General features: G+C 42.9%; 1 protein-coding gene across 10 annotated transcripts in view; it reads left to right on the top strand.

The window, feature by feature from the left end:
* CELF2 (CUGBP Elav-like family member 2) overlaps window positions 1-22512 on the top strand; it is a 499109-nt gene that overhangs the window by 325547 nt on the left and 151050 nt on the right. For 7 of the 10 annotated variants that reach the window (XM_045186434.3, XM_045186435.3, XM_045186444.3 and 4 more), the window contains one exon: window positions 22136-22332. In XM_045186434.3, coding sequence (XP_045042369.1) covers window positions 22136-22332 — 197 coding nt within the window. Of the gene's footprint in view, window positions 1-21738; window positions 21968-22135; window positions 22333-22512 lie in introns of those variants that run through there. The other 3 variants (XM_045186453.3, XM_071221274.1, XM_071221275.1) reach the window with 2 other exon arrangements.

The raw sequence follows: 22512 nt of genomic DNA, 5'->3' as shown, positions 1-22512 counted from the left end.
TCTTCTTCTTCTTCTTCTCTCTCTCTCTCTCTCTCTCTCTCTCTCTCTCTCTCTCTCTAAAGCAGTAAGGGAAATCTCTCAAAGCAGTAAGGGAAATTGTCCTCAGGTGAGGTTTTAAAAAAATTATTGTCATCTTTATTAAAATATATTTCTCTTCAAAGGCTATACCTGGCTTTTTTTTTTTTTAATTTTTCAGAGTGGTAAGATGTCTTTACCTTATTGCTGAAAAAAGGGGAAACTATTGAATAAAATGCAGAGACCTGCAGGCAACAGCTCTTTAAATAATATAGTATATTCACAGTGCTGCCATATATCAATGGCATCACTATATGGACTGAGAGCTCCTTGCAGCATTTCCACAGTTAATGCGCAGCTGCAAGTTACATTTTCTTTTCATTCTAAGGTTCACTCTGAGGCCTCTGGGTGGTGTTTAATATGGACATTATCTAGTGAAAATGCCACATTTCATAATGTTGGAACAAAGTTTCACCGTAATTGCCTCTGAAAGACATTTGCAGCTCTAGATTTACAACTCAGTATCTCGCTAATTTATGGCAAGGTCAGAAAAGCAGCAGGCTTACAAGTAAGAGAAGAAAAAAATCTTCCCGTCATGCTTGTAATGATTTGTGCAGTTGGGCAATTAGGCAAAATATACAAATTGTAGTTTGATGCTGCACTAACAGACTTAGCCGTGGGATATAAAGTCATAAGGAATATCATCATTTCAGGACAATACACAGTGCCACATGCAAAATTGTTAATACTTGGCTCTGTACAATGGGCAGTATGGACTTCCCAGCAGAATTACAGTGTTTCTTTTACTGTGTTCTCCTGGCTCCTTCGTTGGCTGGATGTTGAGAAAGCAGATTACAAAATGTTAAAAGAAGGAAAGAAACTTCAGGAACAAACTCACAGAAATATTGAGTGTATTTGGTTATTGCCATTGCTGTTGTTTTGAAGGCCTTCTCTGCCCTCCTTCACAGGGTTGTGCTGCCTGGGGGCAGGCAGTTGAAAATACACTACACACCCACCCTCTCTTGTTTATTTGTGTGTTGAAGGCCAGGCAGCTTAATAGAATCTGAATATGACTAAATCCAGCCACTTAGCGTAACTGTTGGTATCCCTATAATGCAATAGCCAAAGGTAATCTGCTTGTTAGGCACTTTCCTTTATGATCTCAGCGAGTCCCACGTTCTGGAAGCAAATGTTGTATTTACCATAATCCACGACAGGAAAAAGCCAGGGCTAAAAATACAAAACAGAACAAAAGTAAAACATTGCTGCCGCTCCAGTCCTGTAATTGGTCTGTAAATGAGTCTCAGGCATCTGTGTGGCAGAGATACTTTTATGTATCTTTGAAAGAGCTGGCTGCGCTTCAGATAGGCTTTCGGGGGCATCAGAATTCATAAGCGGCTCTGAAACGCATTTTGTGCTGACCAGGCAAATCCTAGCAGGTTGTATGTAGGACTCCCGTGTTTGCAAACACATTGCCTGGTGAGTGATTACATTTAATATGAGAATCAGGTAAAATTGTTTGCATAGAACCAATTGGTGGGGTGGAGATATTAAAGACTAGAATTGCTCTGGGAAATCTATATTCTCCAATCAGCTACTGAAGAAGGGTGGGATGCTGAGGCAGGAAGGAGAGAGAGGAAGTGAGCTGTGGCTAGATGCATGGTGACTACAGAGAGAGAATTGTAAATAGGGAACTCCCTTCAACCACAGATAACTAAGTTCGGTTTAGAAAATTCAGCCAGGCCTCTACAGTGTAGAAGCTGCTTAATTTACGTTCTTTCCTTTAGCATCATGATCAGTATTAGTTAAGCTTTATTTAGCATTCTGGGTGCTTGGGCTTATGTTAGGCTATGTGGCTTCCATTTAAAATCTGGCTAATATATCCAGCTGTTTACCTTGTTGAGAAACAATTATATTACTCCTTTATGTATTTTTTAAAATTTTTCAGTTCTTCTTAAAATGAAGAGAACACTGTGAGAGCAACTATACTCTTTGCAAGTGTTGTTAGACATTTAAAATATCTTACTTAATCCTCACAACAGCACAGAGGTAGGCCTCATTGTGTTCATTCTCTATCTGAAGGATTTACCCAGGATTACATAGCAAGAAAGCTGCAAAGCTGGGGTTTGAACTTGAGTCTGGCTGGCATCAAACCTTCCCTCTTTTCTATTCATTACACTTCCTAGAAATATATTTTGTAATATTTTCTAGACATTCAGTAAATATTGAAAGAATGAATGATTTGCATAATGGTACTTTACTGGTAGTATTTTAAATGCATTCATATGAAGTTTTCCAAAAGGATTCAACATGTAATTGATCAAGCTTCTTACCAAGGTATTTTTTGTAACCTCAGGAATATGTCTGTCTCTCTATACATACTGGTAAAGAAAATAATGATTTAACTATGTTTCAGGTTTGAACAACCAGACTTCTTTAATTTTATTTTTTTCAACTTTATTGACATATAACATGTAAATTTAAGGTGAACACTGTGATGATTTGAACAAGCTTTCATAATAAAAAAGGGAAGAAACATGTTTGTTACAATCTAAACAAGAAGCTTTGTTTTGCCCTTTGCACTTTATTATCCCTTGAGTAGCCTGTGTACCCACCATTCATCGTTAGCTGGGAGAAGGAAGTCACACATAAAGTGGATTGGGAGCAATATCCTTGGATCACGGAACCATATTCCATCATTCCCCCATGGCCACGTGCTCTTGTGTTCCGTGAGTCGATGCTATTCACATTCCTTAATAATGGAGTTTTTCCTATACTCAGGATTCTTTCCTTCTGAAGCCAGAGCAACCTTGATCTCCGTGTCATTAGGTGGTTCGTCTTTCATTTACAACTCACAGCTGCATCTCTGAGTGTGTTTATCCATTATAGCCTTGTCTTTGTCTGGTCCCCTGATGATATCTCTTGGGTGAGAAAGTAAGGCAGTTTAGCAGACAGCCCAAGGCCGTGGCACATGAAAACAGAACTAGCTCACGATGGATGTGTTCATTTAAAAGTAAAGGAGGGAGCCAAAATGGTAAATGTGGTTTTCCAAATTGGTACTCAGATTGAATGGTACCTTGATAGAAGTGATTAGAATTTTAGTTGAGTACCTGAATTAAGATAGATTACTATGTCCTGTGTCTTATGTGTGTATGTATGTATGTATGTATGTATTGGATCTATCCATGCCAGCAATAGTGACACCGACAGAAAACTGGTCAAAAAGTTGCATTTTAGTTGGTGTCTGAATGTTTAAAGAACTCTTTGTTTTACGATTGTTAGCTTTAGAGGTAGAAGTAATTAAAAACCAATTCTACTTCCCTTTTTTGTTCTTTTAATATGATGAGCCCCAAGAGCTTCTGTAGTCATTAAAAAATAAAATGCTTGTGCAAAGCTTGTCCCCATAAGCCTTTCTGAGCGTGGCCCCCATGCATACAAACCAGGATGTCTTTGTTAAGTAGGGTAAGCCTGTTAAAACGATTGAGCTCAGTGTTTCATAATCACCTGGCAGGGGCTGAGACGCAAATGGATTTCTCTTGCATGGAGTGTAGACTCTAAGTTACAGAAACATACATAATTACTGTTTGCTAATTTTATTAGGAGGAAATTGCTCTGATTATCATGATCTCCATGGCGTAGCGTGGAGATTTCAAGTTACTGTGTCACTTGAAAATTCATTTTTATGAACGTTTGACCGTGGTGTGTAAAACTGCCAAGCAGAGCTGTGCCCAGACCTCCCACATGGTGAGATTTCCTTCCTCCCAGCAGGGCAGTGGGCACCTCGGCAGCAAAGAGGATGCGCTCTCCCGTGGAGAGCCACACACCAGAATGATGATTGGCCTGCAGTGTCAGCAATGGTATTCATATGTTAGGTTGCAGTACATTTTACATTGAAGTGAGGCTAGAGCTTAGCACCACTGGAGCTGCCAAAAAAATGTTCTTAACGTGGTCTTGTTTGTTTGAGCAACTTAAGCAGCAGTGAAAGTGGAAATTGTACAGCAAGGATTTGGTTGAATCAGGAAGGGGCTCCTAAGCTTTTCCTAACTGCATTCATTAGGATCCTTGTATTAGAACTTAATCACGTAAACAGTATTGCAACCATACTCAAATCGACATTTTTAGCAACAAAGAGACTCCCACACTGTGATGTCACCAAAGGTGGTCCTTGGGCTCATTTGCGTGGTAGAGAATGAATGCAGCTGCTTTTGCTGACTGGTTAGAACAGGCAGAGTGTAAATATTAGGAATCTTACCCACTGCGCTTCCTTCTCCTGTCTTTAACCAGCAAAATATATGACTGTAAATAATTGAAGCTGAGACTCAGCCAGCGGTAGAGACATATGTAAATGTTAATAAAACTCAAGGACAGTTGATACTTTGGCTGGCTGGCAAAGTGACACACTTTATGTCCTGGGTCAAAATAACGTTGTGTCCTAATTCTTGAGATGCTTGGTTTCCTAAAATGACCATCTTTATTTAGCTTAAGGACCCATTTAGAGTAGTTTTAATAATGTATGGTTTCATACATAAGTGGTTCCATAATTTATTTCGCCATTATTCTCTGTCAGGTTTTTGGATGTTATTGTTAATTAAGGAGGAAAAAGAGAGAGAGAGAGAGAGAGTACAAGGTCTCCCTCCAGCCAGTCAAGCTGTTTGTCCTTGTTTTTATCGATTGTTGTCTTAAAAACCAACCAAAAAACTGCCCTAGTAGCCTGTCAATAATGGCCAGTTAGTGAATTAAAAATTGCCTCAGTAAATCTCATCATTCCAGGTTCACAGGTGAACTGCCTCTGAGCTGGAACCCATTTATCACCAGTAGCCCATTTGCCAGAGGAACTTTCTGCTGATTTACTCCCCACCCCTCCTGCCCACACCTAAATTATTAACACGAATATTAAGGAGATCCCCTGCTTTCATCCGCTGATGTAATTTGATTTTCCCACACTGCTGAAACCACAGACGTGCAGGTTTTCTGTCATCTAGTGAAGATTCTAGAAGAACAAATTCTTTCTGTAAATATAGTAAACATGCACATCAGCCTCGTGGCCAGAGGTGGGATTTCCAGGAGCAATGTCTGAAATACACACTGAGGCTTTGCACTTTCTGAGTGTGGCTTCAGGACACATCTGGCGTCCCTCTTATTTCTAGATCTTTCCGTGCCGTGCGGAGGTGGACCATTGCCAGGCTGTCCGTAGAGATCAGGATGCTTTGGGTTGCTACAGAAGGCTCTGTGTGTAAGCTTCAAAAGCAAGCTGATCTCAGAGAATGTGGCCGTTGTAGGTGCATAGTTAGGAAGGTACCTCATCATCTCAGGTTCTCCCCGATGCAGATGTACTCCATGCTAAGGTGTTCACTCACTCAGGTGTACTCTCCAGCCAGCTAATCTCCAAAAATCCAAATGCCTTTTTGCTGTTAAATAAATTCATAATTCTTTGGACACAGAAAACCTCCCACAGTTATATTTCCCATGGGAAATGTGGTTTCCAAAATTGATACCATATGACCCTGGGTGGGACGTTTAGAATCATTTTCATATTTGGGCTGTTGTTTTTAATATTTCTGTATCTTCCTGCCCTTGATGAGTTTTTTGGTCTCAGTATCAGCAGTGTGTCTGTTTCATTGTCGTTTTCGGTACTACAAGGCATAATCCAAGTCGTTTTGCTTTCCCTTGATCAGTCTTATGCAAAACAAACAAGCATCATGATTTTTCAAAGTAAACGTGGAGCAGAAGGCAAGAGCACTGGTATCACTTTTTGTGGTTTATGATCTTTGTATTGGCATAGTTACTAAACTAACTTTGTGGCGCTATTTCCCGTATAGTATGTTTTTACATAAACATGAACCCCGTGAGCCCAAATTTTAGAGCAATTTACTGTCTACATTATTTTGGAAAGGCTTCTTTCATATTAGTATTGTAATGACTCCATTGATTTGAGAATTAATTCCTCTTCAATGTATTTGATTTGACTGTAACATTGTCTATAAAAACAAACATACAAGCCTAAAATCTAAAAGATCACTGTAGCACCTTTCAAAGAGGGATAAGCGTGGCGGGCACCTACTCCCTGGTTCCCCTTAGCCAGAGCGGGGCTGCCTGCGAGTAGCTAGACCTCTCCGCATTAAACAAGAGGAAAACAAAAGACCTAGGCGGCGATTTGTTTCCGGGTTTCACTTTTGAACTCACTGCTAAAGCTGTGCCACACTTAAATTATAATCTCCTACTTATTTCCCATGTGTATAACCTCCTTCCCTTCAAGGAGTCTATTTAGCAAATATTGTCAATTCCGGAAAATTATGATTGTAATTTTGGTTGCCCCAGTTTGGAGCTGTCATTTTAAAATTGAAGAACTGTCGTAATATGCTTTGTGTTATTGTTATTAAGGATAACAGTAATTATTTCAATAATTTAAAAATACCAACAATAATAATTGCAGGTGGTTTTTTCAGTTTCGACTCCCCATCACCTTTCAAGAGAGATCTGAAATCGTAAAAAGTTTTCAGAGGAACCAGAAGTGAGGAGTACTAATCAAAAGAAAGTTTCTAAAAGATGAGGATATTTCACTGGTGAGACAAAGGCATACTGTTTCTTCGTTTCCATGACCACAGATGTTTACTCACCCAGTTTTTAGTAACATAGTGTTCAGCTTTGATTTACAACTGAAAAGTTTTCAACCTTGGGTCTGGTAGTCCAAGTTGGGTTATTAAATTTAAACCTCATGACTGTTCTTGTATATTCCCTGGGTCCAGATGACCATGCAGGTCCTATTAAAGAAGCATATTGCTGATGCCTTGGGTTCTGTGTGCTTTTGCATTGTTCTTCCTTTCATATCTTTCTGTGGGTGGGAAAACAAGAAATGATACCCGGAGCATGAGTGTACATGAGGATATCATAGGCTGCTGCTGTTGTTGAGAGTCTCTGATTTGTGTAGTGTTGTTTTATTTTGCCTAGAGGTAAGGATATATTACTTCCTTGCATTTGAATCAGCTGAATAGGATTTTGAACTCTGGAGTTTTCCATCAGCTTTCGCATTCCTACAGACGTACAGTAATGTATGCATGGGGCCACTGTGTATGGCCACCAGCCATGGTGTGGAACCCCTGCCTCTTGGCCCGAGTGGAACCAAAAGTACTTTGTGCCTGTGAGCTAAGCCTGAAACTGAAAGGAGAGGCCTGGGGCTGTTTCTTCTAGCCAAACCCTAACCCAAATCCTTGGGTCTGCACATCTTCATGGTGAATTCATACTAGAAGGAAAGAATATAGGGAAGGCCTCTCAGGAAAAGCAGTGTAGCCTTTCTCCTCCAGAGCAGAGCATCCGGCTGAATCCATTTGTTTTCCCGTGCCTCCTGGACCTCACCCTGCCATGTTCCATGTGCAAGCTGGGGCCAGGCCCCTACCCCTCAGAGGGGTAGGCAGCCCTCCTACTTTTTGCACCAGCCATACGGAGTTACAAGGGAAGCATTCCAAAGAGAAAAAGAAATGCTTATGGGGAAATAAGAACTTGTGTTAGTTAACTTCTTTGAAGCAACACTGGAAGTTCCTACCCTAGCACCGTGGCCTAGTTACATCCCAGACCTGGGGTTGGACCCCATTATTTTCCCTCCTGAAGAGTGGAACAGGGGGGAAAGGAGTCAAGAGTGGTAACAAGTATGCTATGATAGACTGAATGTTCGTGTCTCCCCCACAATTCACATTGAAACCTAACACCCAAGGTATTACTATTTGGGAGGTGATCAGGTCCCAGAATGGAACTCTCGTAATGGGATTAGCGCCCTCATAAAGGAGGCCCCAGAGGGTCCCCGCCCTCGCCCCCTGCCATGTTGTGAACACTGGGGAGAAGATGGCTGTTTATAAACCAGGAAACAGGCTCTCACCAGACACCAGTTTGCTGGTGCCTTGATCTTGGACTTCCTGCTTCTAGAACTGTGAGAAGCAAATTTTTGCTGTTTATAAGCCACCCAGCCTATGGCGGTTTTGTTACAGCAATTGAAAAACAAGGCAGGTGGAGGAGGATTTGAGCAGCCGACTGTTCCTGATGCAGAGCTATAACAAAGGGAGTTGTCTGACCCCAGGAAAACCTAGTCATGTAGTCACTTCAGTATGTACCAGACTTCGGACTGAAAAAAAAAAAAATAACATAATGATACCTTGTTCGAGACCCCGGATATCTGGTTGGACAAGCTACTAAACAGTGGGAAATGTAAGGGCAGTGACAGTGCCCTGCTTGCACTCGATACACAGCTTTTTAATGAATGAAGGGAAAAATATGCGATGAATGAAATAATAATGGGCGCTATGGCGAGGTAAGAGCATTCACTATGCAGGACAAGTACATAGTACAGGCCTTCCCTGTATATTTCTGGAGAGACTTTGACTTGTAGAATTGTCACTTTTTTAACTGTTCAGGGTCCTGAAGGATGTTCTTGAAGATTTATGTTCTACATAAAATCTCTCTCTTTTTTTTTTTTCTCTTTCAAAGGCATCTTTTCCGAATGAAACTTGTTTCTTCCCATTCTTTTTGTAGGGTCTTACCTTCGACTGTACTGTAGTTCACATTTCCACAGTCTCAACCTGTATGTTCAAAATGCATGAAACTTACATACAGCTGTACTTGTCAGGGTTTTTTTTTTTTTCCACCTGAAAGTATTGGCAAAACTTCAGTGGCATATATTTAGCTGTGGACCAGTCAAGGGTGGTTCTGGATTCTGGATTCTAGCCATCGAATTACAGTTAGCCAGCGTCACAGAGGGGGCGGAGGAGGGGGCGTTCAGCAGTCCAGGTATCCTGGCTGTAGCAGTTATTTCTCTGAAGCCCAGACTTAATGAGTTAAGCTCTTAGCTTCCAGAAACAAGAGAGATTACTTCAACCACATTAAGAGGAAAAATTCTTTCGATTCCTGGGTAAAGTGAGGCATGTCTGGAAGTCTGCTACAGCGTTGTTGAGAGCCACGACTGGTGCCTAATTTCCCCAAGAAAGCGGTGATTTTGCTTTTCTTGGTCAGGTTGACCCACCAAATTTAAGCCACTCTAGAGGGGTCTCTTCCCTCTCTTAAATATAAATAGAAAGGTATTTAATTTTTAATACTCTCTTCCAGGTTTTTTGACAGGATATACATATGCTAATAGAAATAAGCTGATTATTTGAAGCACAGAGCTGCTCGTCACTGAAGCTTCATTAACACCGTTATCACTGCCTGACATTTATCTTATAATTTTCTAGAGCTGACTGTTGTGTCTCCATGGAAACCCAAATTGCAAGTGAAACAAGTATGATAATAAAGGCATCCACTGAGATTGACAGCATGCAAAGCCTGATTACATTTGTTTATAGTTCCTTCAGTAGCTACAGCCAGAGATAGAGAAATGTGCACTTCGGGTGCTTAGAATTAACTTTCGCGTCACGTGTGGTGCCTGACTCTGTGTATATGGCAAGTTTACCATAACATCGTTGGTTCTGATGTTAGTAATTAGGTCGATCATTTCTACTGGAATCATCTCAAGGCTTTATGAATATTGGATGTAAAATTAACCGTGATTCTGTTTGGATGGATCCCAAAGGAAATTCCTCCTGGATGATTTTGACACTGTGAAGTGTTGATCCGACCTTAACCTGGTGGTTGGTGTTGCCTGGTGCGTTTCTCTCTGGGCCGGCGGAGCACCCCCACACCCGTACCCTTTCCCCCCCGCCCGTGATATGGAGGAACCTGTGCTCTTCTAAGTTCTCGACTTCACATCAGTTTGGTTGGTGCCTCAAAGCAGAGAGTCATGAAACTGGAGTGGGTCCAGAGTGAATTAATCTGAAATTAATTTGATTTTGAAAGACTCCATCTGGCTATGTTTGGGAAAGGCAGTTAGACAGATATATAAACAAATCTGTATTCATTGTGCCAGATGTAGTGTCAAAAAATGAAGAAATGGCTTTTAAAAAAGTCAGCTATGGGGAATTTTGATATAATGATATTCAGCCTCTTAGAATAACAGCCATTATAATTTAGCACATAATCCTATTTTTAGTCTTATTTGTTTAGGGGGTTAGATCTGATGGGGTATTTTGTAAGAAATAAGCAAATGATATGTCAAAGCCTATTTTAATTGGTGATTTAAGATGCTAAATGAAATTTATGGCATTCTGAGAGAGAGAGGGGTCCTATAGAATTTTTAATCAAAATGTGGTGTTTGGTATGGATTCCATCTTAAAATGTGATTTAGAGATTTAAAAATTAGCAAAGTAGAATGTCACTTGGACTTTGCCTTTCGGTACATAGTTTTGTACAATGCCAAACGTATGTTTGTAGCATGACAAACGTATGTTTGTATCATAGGGAACCAAACACAATGAGCTGACATGCATAGAATTCTAGAAGTCTTCTTGGAGTCAGTCTACTTACTCCAAGTAAGACAGTTTTGGCAGTTTTTCCTTTTCATTCTTTTGCGAATTTCTTTAAGCAGGCTATCAGAGAGGCAAATGTTTTGGATTGCTATCTAGGAATTTAGTACAATCATAGTAGAACATCTCATTGCCTTTTTATGTCAGGACAGAAAAGGACAGAAAGATTCTAGGAAATTCACAATTAGTCATCTATTATGGGCCTTTCATTTTCAATTTTTAAGCCTCAAATCTTATCTTTTTTTTTTTTTTAGATTTTATCCATTTTTAGAGGGGAGGGGAAGGAGAAAGAGAGGAAGAGAAACATCAGTGTGTAGTTGCTTCTCACACACCCCCTACTGGGGACCTGGCCCACAACCCAGGCATGTGCCCTGACTGGAAATCGAACTGGCGACCCTTTGGTTCGCAGGCCTGTGCTCCATCCACTGAGCTGCACCAGCCTCAAGTCTTATCCTTCGTTATGTCTTGAAGAGAAAGAATTAAAGTTTACTTCTTGATCAGTGAACAAGCATAATTTACTTTAGAAAAACAATGTCCAAGGTAACACTCATTTCTGCATAGGTCCCCACCCACCTCCCTCACTTCTTCTAGCCAAACAACAGCAAGAACAATAATATCAGGAGGTAAATATGAAGCAGGATACTTAGATAGCAAAAGTTAACTCCCAAAGAGCTGAAGAGTCTTGGCAAAAAGAGTCTTGGTTGCTGCATTTAATGACGACAAGTTAGATGCTACACAAATCTTGACTCGTGATACTCACAGGACTGTTGCAATGAACAAGAAAGTAAAATATGAGATACCTGGAGCCCCCTGGGGAATGAGACAGGCTTATTAGCTAAGCCTGCAGTAGAGACTAAAGCTCATCCTTTAAGGCTTGGGGTCCCCAACCCCCAGGCTGCGGACTGTACCAGTCCATGGCCTCTTAGGATTAGGAACAGGGCTGCACAGCAGGAGGTCAGTGGGGAAGTTTGGCTCACATTCCTGCCTGAGCTCCCCCTCCTGACGCCCACCCCCGCCCTGGTCCCCAGGACCAGAAAGGTTGGGGACCACTGCTTTAAGGCACCAGCTCTCTTTATTGTTTCATTTTAAAGGAATTCTTCTTAATAATAAGTTATATATTTCTCTGCCTCCTTAAACAGATTGTATTGAACACGATGTGACCCGTTAGATGAGCTAAGATCCATGTTATGCATATTAATTATTCTGCTATGCTGCTGTCCACGGGAGGTTCTGGAGAACGTAAGCTGGCCCAGCTCTAAGTGGGCTTTCACTGCTGACCCATTCCGAAGCTCGTGTACGTCGGCCGTCACTCCGTGGGCCACCTGTTGCAAGCCGCCCTGTGTGCTGCTTCTAATCTCCTGTGCCTATGAAATGCAGATAGCGAAGACTCAGAAACCAATATAAAATAAGAAATCTTTGTGGAAGGGATTGAGAAGCTCCCCAAAGGGTTTAAAGGGCGTAACATGAGAGCAGGAACTTTCTGTCACACATTCTGACTGTTCTGGGCTCCTGTATTTCTTAACTTTGTTGTGTTGGCATTTCACAAACACGTGACCTCGAAGGCGTTATCAGGAAAAAAATAAAATATCTGAACAAATAAATAGGTTAGTCTACAGAATCACATACCGTATTTTTCGGACTGTAAGACGCACCGGACCATAAGACACACCTAGGTTTTAGAGGAGGAAAATAGGGGGAAAAAAACCCTGCTCCACCGCCGCCCCCCGTCCCCCCCCCCCAGTGAGCCAGGTAGGACTATAGCTTTGGATTATAAGTGAGCTACATTCGGACTATAAGATGCACCCCCATTTCCTCCCAAATGCAGGGGGTGTGTCTTATAGTCCGAAAAATACGGTATCTCTTCACAAATGGATTCTGTTTTATGACCTAAACTATGGTTATTAATATAAAGTAATTAGTTCCTATTTACTGTCAGCTTTTGATTTTCCAGATCATTGGAAGAAGCAGTGACATTACTAATCTCCCACACATTTGTATCAAATCTTACACTACTGGCTGCATTCCTTTGGCCAGTATTCAATTTAAGTTGTATTCCTTGATTACACATCATTTATGACAGAGGAAGGCTGGCCAAAAAGAAGGTTGAAGAGAGACCAGCCTGAGATTAAATTCTGCCATTGATAAATGATGAAATGAATAATGAATGGACAGATAATCAATATTTAACAGAAGAGTAGATAGAGTTCTGAATGCCAGGCAAGCACAAAGGTCAGTAAAGTCTTTGTCCTTTGGTTCAAAGTAGGAGAAGGAGCTCATTGAACAGTTCTGTGATGGTTTTATCATCAGGATAGTGAAAATTAAGGCAGCGACTGGGCCAGAAAAAGGGGACCCAGAGGGCATTAGAGACAAATAGGCACGTAACTCATTGGCAATAGGTGTATTGACCCTCAAATTCAATGGAACAGCACTGGATGGAATAACATGGTCCTTTACAATGTGACAAATTGCGTAATGTGTGATTTAATTTTTACAAATGTTAAGACTTCTCACCATATTAAATCTATTCGTTCAGAAACTGTGTTGAAGATACAATGAGACTGAGTTCAAGGCATCCAGCTACAAGGAGACTGAGTAAAAGATCAGATTGGAGGGTTGCACGGGTATGACCAGGGGAGTGAACTTCATACAAGTGGTAGCGAATGAACGGCACAGTGGAGAGGCAGAGATGGATGGGACTTTAAGGGTGGCACTGGGGTCCCAGTTCATGGCACTGCCAGCAAGTGGGGGGGAGGCTGGGCTGTGCCCCCCAGTGGGAGGGCCAGCAGTGTGTGTGAAGATGGTCCAGCTGTGGGTCTGTGCTGGCATTCTCTCTGGTGTTGCTCAGGTCCCCATCTCAAATGCTTGCTCGTGGGATAGGGGTGGCCCCTGCTTCCTCTCAAGTCTCTGCACCCTTGTCACAGCCTATTTTTTAACTCAGTTTTCTTTCCATCCTTGCCAACTCTGTGAAACAGTACAGCTTATCATCCTTTGCCTTTGAATTTTTTCAGATTCCATTTAAAAATTTGACCACAGGGATGAAGTGTGGTCTACAATGCTGAGTGCCAGTCCCTGCAGCCAAATTAGTCACTTGTTGGCTTACCGGAGGCCCCGTATATATCGCTTTGTTCCGGCCACATCATTTTGTATTTGGGTTTTATGTTGTGCATGTGTTTGTCTCTTCTCATTGGCTGAGTGGCTTAAGGGCATAAATTAGATACTTTTCAACTCTCTCCTTCAAACCTAGCACCATACCTGGCATAAAGCAAGTCTTCAATAACTGTAATCCCAATTCAAGAAAATGACTGTGTGTGAGAATAAACCTTAGATGGGTTTGAAATCCACTTTTACCACCTGTATTTCTTCAGTGAGTGGAGAGTGTTGTGAATCCTCTCCGGTTGCTTTCTGTTGCATAAATAAGTCCTGTTTTATTTTAGACAGAGTTGAAAGTGGGAGCTATTTGCTTTGAGAAGCGGAGATGCTAAAACCCAGATACAGCGTACCAAGCACCGTGCCTGTGTTGTTTGTGACCGAAAGTATGCACCCCTCATTTTCATCATTTGCTGCTAGAACAGGAATATGGGAGACATTTTTGGTAAAAATCCATGTTCAGTTTGGGAAGTTCAGACCAGTATTGCGTTTCCTCCCACGTTTGTCTGTATTTCATGATGACTCACATTTCAGTTAACTGTTTGATGGAGGGGGGCAAACTAGTGTCTTCTCCGTCATCCAGAGGGCCATTTACAAGTACTTGCCCGAGCAAACAGGTGACTTCGGTGGCTTTTCGCTAAACCTGAGGGGGTGTCCACCCAGAGCCACGTGGCTCCCTCTCTCCCCTCCTTTTGCCATCGATAAAGTGGGAGCAGTAATCCTGACCTCAGCCGTGGGGAGAGGATTAATTGATGTGAGCTCCTAGAGCACTTGCAGAATGTTAAGCCCGATATAAAATCTTCTGTGTGATTCTTATTTCCCTGTTGCCATTTCTAAAAGTTGTCCCTGTGCAAATGCCTTCTGCTCTGCTCTGAAGTCCACTGAACTGTTTCTGATAAATCACCCAAGGCAATGAGTTCCCTTGCCTGTCCAGGGCCAATCCCTCACTGCCTTCACAGCGAGGGTGATTGTGGGTTCAGACTTTAGGTGCCCCCTGGATGCTTCCAAATTCACTTCTTTTTGCAGGGTTTCCAGCTTTCTGCCTTTTACTAGCAGTCAAGTAGAGGAAAGGTAATAAGGGTTCCTTTTTGCTTGGTGAGCCCGAAGCCCTGTGTTTTGCAGCCTTTTCTGCAGGAATAGCGTTGCATTTCACCCTCATAGACAACTGTATGGATGTCCCCTGACTCACGATGGTTCAACTTCAGATCTTTCATCTTCAGGGTGGCGCGAAAGCAATCTGCATAATAAATTACTTGAGATATTCAACACTTTATTATAAAGTAAGCTTTGCCTTAGCTGTTTTGCCCAACAGTAGCTAGTACAAGTGTTCTGGGCACCGTTAAGTTAGGCTAGGCTAAGCTGTGCTGTTCACTAGGTTAGGTATATTAAGTGCTTTTTCATCTTAATGAGATTTTCAACCTAGGATGGGTTTATCAGAATGTAGCCCCATCTTAAGTTGAGTAGCACCTGTATAGCTTTTAGACCTCCAAGCAAATACAGTCTAACGTTAACTCCAGCAACCCACCAGAGTGCCCGTCACAGTTGTCCATGAATGAAACTGATGTCCTATACATTCTTAATAAAATTTTATTCAAATTTTGGCAAAGCAACCCTGTTGAGTGTGGCTAAGTGGATTGAGCACCAGCCTGCAAACCAAGAGGTCTCTGGTTCAATTCCTGGTCAGGGCACAAGCCTGGGTTGCGGGCTGGGTCCCCTGTTGGGGGCGTGTAAAAGGCAACTGATCAATGTTTCTCTTGCACATCAATGTTTTTTCTCCCTCTCTTTCTTCCTCCCTTCCCCTCTCACTAAAAAGAAATCAAATCTTTTAAAAAAAAATTTGGCAAAGCATAGGGATGAGCATATTGCATGTAAGTGAACTTACAGGAAACTTGAACCTTTTCTTCAGAGGAGCACAAACTAATTTATTTACAGTATGAGTATTTGGAGAAAGACTTTGCTTCCTGCAGATAGGGCAGTGATTTTCAACCCATGTGCCACAAGAATTTTTAAAACATGCACTACCTGACTATTTAATAGTCAGGGGCACTGACCTCTTTTCCCTTAGACTGTCAAATATAAAAGTAACAACAGCCAACACAGCAATAGCTGTCCATTGTGAATGAATCATAACTATATCTATTTTTTTGTGTGAGATCAACAATCTATTTTTTGGTGTGCCACAGAATTTTAACAATTAGTTTATTTGTGCCACAAGATGAGAAAGGTTGAAAAGCCGCTGCCTTGGGGTAGCACCTGATTCAGTGAATCACCTGTGAATTCAGCAGATCCACAGGTGTCCCACCTCAGAGGTTTGGGGCCCTGGTCTGCATTGCTGTGGCTGTGACTCACAGTGCCTTGGCTACACCTGATAAATGGTAACAGTGCCTTCCAGGTGAATACACGACTGTCATTGGTTTGATCATCTCCTCGGGGAGGAAACACATCCAGAGTTTTGTTGAGTTTACCAGAGTCACTCAGCAACCCAGGATCCCACTACAGTTAGCACGTCGCTGCGTCAGTCGGTGACAAAAGTGCTCTGTTGAAAGGCATCATAGAAGACGGAGGCTTTCGTCGTGGTGACACTGAAATGGTGCGTTTCAAAGGGAGACACAATTCCCAGAGCGTGAGTTTGGGTGATGGCCGATTGCTTTGTCTAAATGAGAGTCTGTGGTGAGCTTAGAGCAGGGGGTAGAGGCTCCCGATCAGGGCCTTATCCAAGTCTCTGGTGTATTCTCCGTGGTGTGGGAAGGAGCTGATGCTGTACCCAGGTGCCACACTGCCGGGCGGTCAAGGGGAGAATTCTGTTCTTAAGTAATAACAACAGCATGGACAACGTACGAGATGGTTCATAATGCTGGATTCCGTGCCCATTCTGTTGCCCATCAGAAGGTGCCAGGCTTGTCACCAGATTCTTGCTGCTTTTCCCTCGTTCAGGTCAGTCTTAGACATTTTCCTGTGAACACCAAACAAAGCCTGTTTCTTTTTGTGCTGTTATTTAAGTACAAGTGATATTAAAAAACAGTTCCTGGGCCCTTTGAAAGAGTGGCCTGTCGGCTGACTGAAATGATGGGACTGCAGTTGGGATATTAGGAAGAATTAGCACAAATTGAGAGAAATGATGCTCTGGCAGCTACCCTAGGCCACCAGCCTCTCAGTGGCTGTCTGAGCCTGCAGGCAGCTCTTACAGCGTAGGTGACACCTCGTCAGCTCCCTGGCCTATGCTGTAGTCACTTGTGAGGCCTGGGGACTAAATTGGACAGAGACAGGGAATTGCCCCAAGGTTGCAGGCAGCTGGTCATGTTATATAAATTATCTTTCCTATGTATCATCATCTGGGTACGTACCATAACTGTAGAATTACAGAATTTAAGAGCCACATGGAAACTGTTTTGCTCTTTGTTTTACAAGTAAGGAAACTGAGGTACAGGGTAGTTACACGATTTGCCAGGGATCCCACATTAATTCACTGTGGAGCCACAACTGGAACCCAGGCCCGCTAACCCACTGCCCCACTGCCATGCTGTGGTGCACCTGGAGCCTCCTGGCTCCTTAGTCCTGTTTTTCCAAAAGAACCTTCTGACAGAATAATGGTTTAGTGAATCTCAACTCTAATCAGTTTCTTTCTGAAAGTATATTTGCATTTAGAACTATTTAAATTTAAAGTGAAAGAAAAAAAAATTTCAATTTCTCAGTTGGACTAGCCACATTTCAAGTCTTTAGTAGCTGCATGTAAATAGTGGCCACCATACCGATTGTACAGGTTACGCAGTATTTCCATCATCGTGGAGTTGGACAGGACTGATGCAGGATGTTCCGCAGGACAAAAGAAAAAAAGGATTAAATGTATGGGGATAATAAGATTATTAAGTACCAGGGAGGTTAGCTATCTTTATACAGAATTTTTCCAGGCCAAGGCATCTTTTTGTGTTGGTTTTGGGTTTGTATATCTCCTGAAGGTGGCATTTTACATCTTTTTCTCAACATTAATATAATTATTTACAGCCAGTTGGCATTTCTCATACCCCTTTTGTAAGTTTGTTATTCTTCCTTTTATGTAAATAAAGGAGGTAAAATGCAGAAGGTTGCTGTCTAAGGAACAAAGGAAAGAAGAAAAATATCAATTCTTTTGTTTCCATTCTCCAAAAGAAACCTTGCAATTTTCTGGGCCTTATAAAAGCTTGTTGTCCTGGAATTAATAATAATAATAATGATGATGATGCACTTCAATCAATTATTATAATTTTAGTATTTTACTGCTTAGAGGAACCTCCAAGGATTTTGCATATCTTCCGCTGACCTGCTTCTCCTCGCTCCGAAGTGGAGTAGGGAAGTAGGTCAGTGCCTGCGCTGAAAGCAAAATGTCAGCACTCTCATTTTTTCACCTAACGCCATTGTATTTCCCTTTTGGCTCTGAGACTGATACCACCAATGCCCGCTGGTCTGCTTCCATATGGCATCTGTCCGGGAGGAGCCTTAGAGTTGGCTCTTTGCCAAGAGCGAAAGCAGAATTGGCACTCCGGACCTTGTAGTTTGTTGGATTGGTGCCAGCAGAGATGTGCTTGTATCCAAGGCCTGCAAGTGGCCACTGAGTCCGCAGGAAACATCACCCTAGAGGAGCCATGGAATATTAAGCAGGGATAGTTGGACTTTATAGCTCACTGTGCCCAGGTTCTGCAGGCACCCCTTGTGACACAGGAAAAGTCGCTTTACCTTCATGACTCTCGATTACTTTATTTCCAAAACGGGGATAATCATTTCAGCTTCCTGGAGTCATCATGATATGGGATGTCAAACACCTGGCAAAAGGTTTTTAGAAAAGGGTAGGCCCTCAATAATAGTGTTTGAATGTGAGTTAATTCCTGCACTGCAGCGGGTGCCTAGGATGTCTGGGAAGTGCAGAGAAGCGAGCCAGTCTGCTTTTCGAAGCCTGATACCAGATTCTAGTAAATAGATCTTAATAAGAGTCTTACTCAAATTTAGTGTATCTGTTCCCATAATTACTCTTGCGAAGAGCACATGGGTATTCTCCATGGCCTCTGGGAAGTACCCCCAAAGGTTTATAACTGTTGGACACACAATTTCTGGATTATTTGGAAGTGTCAGTGCTGACAGCCCCGTGAGGACAAAAGTCAGTAAGTCTCTGCAAGAAATGAACCTCTGCCAGGCAGAAGGTTGTGAGTCCAAAGCAGGAGAAGCTTGTGCACAGTAGAAAGAGGTTAACCAGGCAGTTGCAGTACCATGGGGGCAAGGGACTCAGCAGCGTCTGGGGGTCGTGGGTGCAGTGGGGCCGCCTGCCCAGCACAGCAGCTTTCCTTGCCCAGGATGTGCTGTTGTTGTAGATTTGTATAACCACTAGGAGTCCTTGGATTTGCTTAAGGAAGGGATTGTTATGCAAATTTGATGTGAATCTTTGGGATGATTGTTTCCAAAATGCTAGTAGTTAGGAAGGGATGTGGGTGAGAGGCACTCATTTAAGGGACTATGGGAATGGAAAGGAAGGGAATCTGTGGAGATGGAGACACTTCTGTAATCTTTGAGAAAATGTGGAGTGTAGTTCTTAACAGACTCTTAAGTTCAGCACTTCCCACAGATAGAAAGAGGACAGGTGTGTGTGTTTCTTGTGTTGGTACCTTTTATTTGGCATTGGGATTCCAGAGGCCCAGTAGGTCTTGCTTTTGGCCTTGTCTTCTCATAGATTTGCCATGATCTTTATACTCTCAGTCCAAGGCAGACTCAATGCAGTATTTGGCCACATGATAGATTAGAAATATTTTATGCTTTGGATCCTATTGGGCTTAGGTTTGAATTCTACTTCTATAATTTATAAACTGGTAATTTTAGGAAAGGAACTTATTTCTCACATGTTTGCATCTGGAAAATAATACTTTCTCTAGGATTGCTATAAGGATTAGAAATAATGTATGTAAAGCACCTAGCACAATACCTGGCTTGTAAATGCTCATTAAAAGTTACATATTATTATCATCAGCTAGGATATGACTTGTGTTTGCATCTGTACTATGAGAAAGTTGGATTGAAAAGTAGATGTGTGATGGCCACTCATTTCAAGTGCATCACAACTGCAGAGAGATTGAAAGTAGAAACAGCTAGCGCTTCCTAGACACTCATTCTGGGCCACGTCCTATGCTAAAGCACAGGACTGCAGGAGATGGAGCCTCTTTTCCCATTTGACAGATGAAGAATCTGAGGCCCAAGTGTCACAGTTAGGTGGGGTGCCAGGACTCAGAGCACATGCCCTGAGCTCCCACACTCCACTGCCTTAGGATGGTAAGAGGCCTCCAGCTGTTGCTGAAATATGGCTGATGGGAGAGGGATTATAAGTATGGGTTCACCAGCATACAAAGACCAAAGGTGTAAGGGATGTCGTCTTCTCAGTCTCCCCTCTTTTATGCACCTCGGTGAGTGTATTTTTTGAGCAAGTAAAAATGGCCCCTCATTTGGAGAGACATTAAGGAATGCTTGCTCTAGAATTCTAGCTTTAGACGTTAGTACTGTATACTCTCATCTAGCTCCTCCGCTGTACTAACTTCTCTGTACAAACAAGATGGAGCAGCCCCAATTTCTGAACTTCCGTTCTCTGTTAGCTGAGAGGAGTGGCGGTGTCTTCCTCTTTTCATTCTAGCCGATTGTCAACAGCTCTAACCACAAGTCCTTCCTGTCCCAGAAATAAGTCTTGCCCCACTCTAAGCTCTCAACGAGCTGTGAACACTACTTTCTGCTCCCTGTAGGGCTCTGTCACCTCCACCCCACCAAAGTTAGCTCCATGGGGTTAAAGTGTTTATTGAATTCGTAAAGGATGATTCAAAAAGGAGGTGCACAATAACCATTGATCTCTAATATAAACAAGCATTACATTACACCCAAATTGTTGCAAGGAGATTTTGTGCTCAATATTTTATTTAGCAGAACATTTTATGTAACAATAAGGTTGATTAGAGAAAGCTCTGAAATTACTTCAAGTTAGAGTTTGTTTATCTCAAGGATAAAAAATAAATAAAACAGTAAAGTAGGGAGATCAAAAGTAAAAAATAAAGCCAGGTCCTGGTGAAGAGTATTTGCCATCATTTTGAATGCCTTCTTATTACTACCCCAAGACTAGAGTGAAATGACATCTGCCACTTGCAGTGAAGTTTTAGTGTATGTAGGGCCCTTTTTGACTTCTCCGCCTCTTGGGCTGGGGGCTGGAGGATGGTCATGGACATGGCTCTGTAGATACTCTGTCTGCCAGGGTTGCACTTGTTTAAGCGCATTTTACTTTCATAGGCTGCGAGGCTAAACTAAGAGCACGGTACTGCAAATGAAAGCTGCTCAGGACATTCAGCCGTGTCACTGGGCAGAGTAGGTGGGTTTAGGAGGCATTCAGAGGGTGGAAGACAAAGAGGGCGTGTGGTTTTGCTTTATTATTTACCTGAAGGTCAAAGGGGGGAAATCCAAGTAAAAAAAATGAACACCGTCATCATCATATTTCATGACGATGACTGGAATTGCAGGCTCTAAGCAAGCCTTCTCTCTTCCAAATGGGGGCTTTGGAAAGCTTAAGGAAGATTGATATGTCAGGGATTATGTTCATGTTCTTTGTATCATCCCCAAATATTTACTGAAGCTAGGAGAAGAAAAGGCAGACTTTCTCTTTTCTCTTCCAAACGTGTGATTGTTTAGAACTCAAGTGCAACATCTGGAAGTCAGACATACAGAGAGCTTTATGGAGTGTGAAAGATTTGAAATATTCAGTGTCCTTTAGCGGGAACTCAACTTTCTGGGGTTGCATTTTTTTTTTCCGGCACAAAGCAGGCAATTCTGAGATCGCCTTTGCCTTTCTGAATTAAACCCTTTGTGCCTGGGTCCCATAAACAATGTGCTTTTTAAACGGGAGCCCCCTCCCCGCCCTGGCCCTTTTCTCCAGCGTAGGCAGCCAATCGGCTGCACCCAGCCGCATTGCTGGAGCACTTTCCATTCTGAGCAGCAACAACGTACTAATTTGATGCACACATGGACGCCTCGCGCACTCTGCAAATTCATCATCAGCATCTTGCATTAGTCATCTGACGGACTGCCAAGTGTTTCATTTTCTTTTCATGTGACTTTATCATTATCACCTCTCTTCTCCTCCCAAAAATCTCCAAAAGGGGGAGGAGAAGGGGGAAAATCCAGCAGAAATCCAGCCCTGCCTTTCTTTCCACACGAGAGCCAGTGTGAGGCTGATAAGGCTGCGGATGCATTGATGGCAGCCTTGCAGAAGGAGACCTGCACTTAACTTGCAGCTGCCTCCTGAGCCGGGTTTCAAGATGTCCACGCCCCGGGTGACAGCCGGCGGGGCGCTGCCCGGGGCTCAGGCGAGGTGCTGAACAGCAGCAGCTTGCAGTGAGAGCCTGCTGCCGCTGCCACCGAGGAGCAACCTAATGGTGCCTGTGCTTTGTTTTAGTTCATCAAATTTCTACGACTCATTAGGCACTTTGCCCCAGCTCCTCGTCTTCCTCCTTCCGCCTCAGCCTGCCCCCACCCCCCTATTTTTTTCTTCCTGTCCCTGACCGTGCAGCCCTAACTCTGGCTCCCGGTTCCCTTTTTGACAGTAACGGCACAGCCAACAAGATGAACGGCGCTTTGGATCACTCAGACCAACCAGACCCAGATGCCATTAAGATGTTTGTCGGGCAGATCCCCCGGTCTTGGTCGGAAAAGGAGCTGAAAGAACTTTTTGAGCCTTACGGAGCCGTCTACCAGATCAACGTCCTCCGGGACCGGAGTCAGAACCCTCCCCAGAGTAAAGGTACAGTCAGCGGGGTGTGCGCGGTTGGGGGTGACTGGGGGTTGTGGGCCTTCCTGGGCGTCGTGGGCATCACGGGAGGGAGAACTGCGAGTGGGAGCCATCTGCTGCCCCTGTGCCCCGTGGCCAGCCCGGCTCCTCCCCGCGCCCCCGCCCCACTCCTGCCTCCGGGGCAGGTGGATC

This window comes from Desmodus rotundus, chromosome 4 (assembly GCF_022682495.2).
Source record: "Desmodus rotundus isolate HL8 chromosome 4, HLdesRot8A.1, whole genome shotgun sequence".
In the NCBI taxonomy this organism is placed as follows: domain Eukaryota; kingdom Metazoa; phylum Chordata; class Mammalia; order Chiroptera; family Phyllostomidae; genus Desmodus; species Desmodus rotundus.
This window is presented reverse-complemented; position numbering and strand designations above follow the sequence as displayed.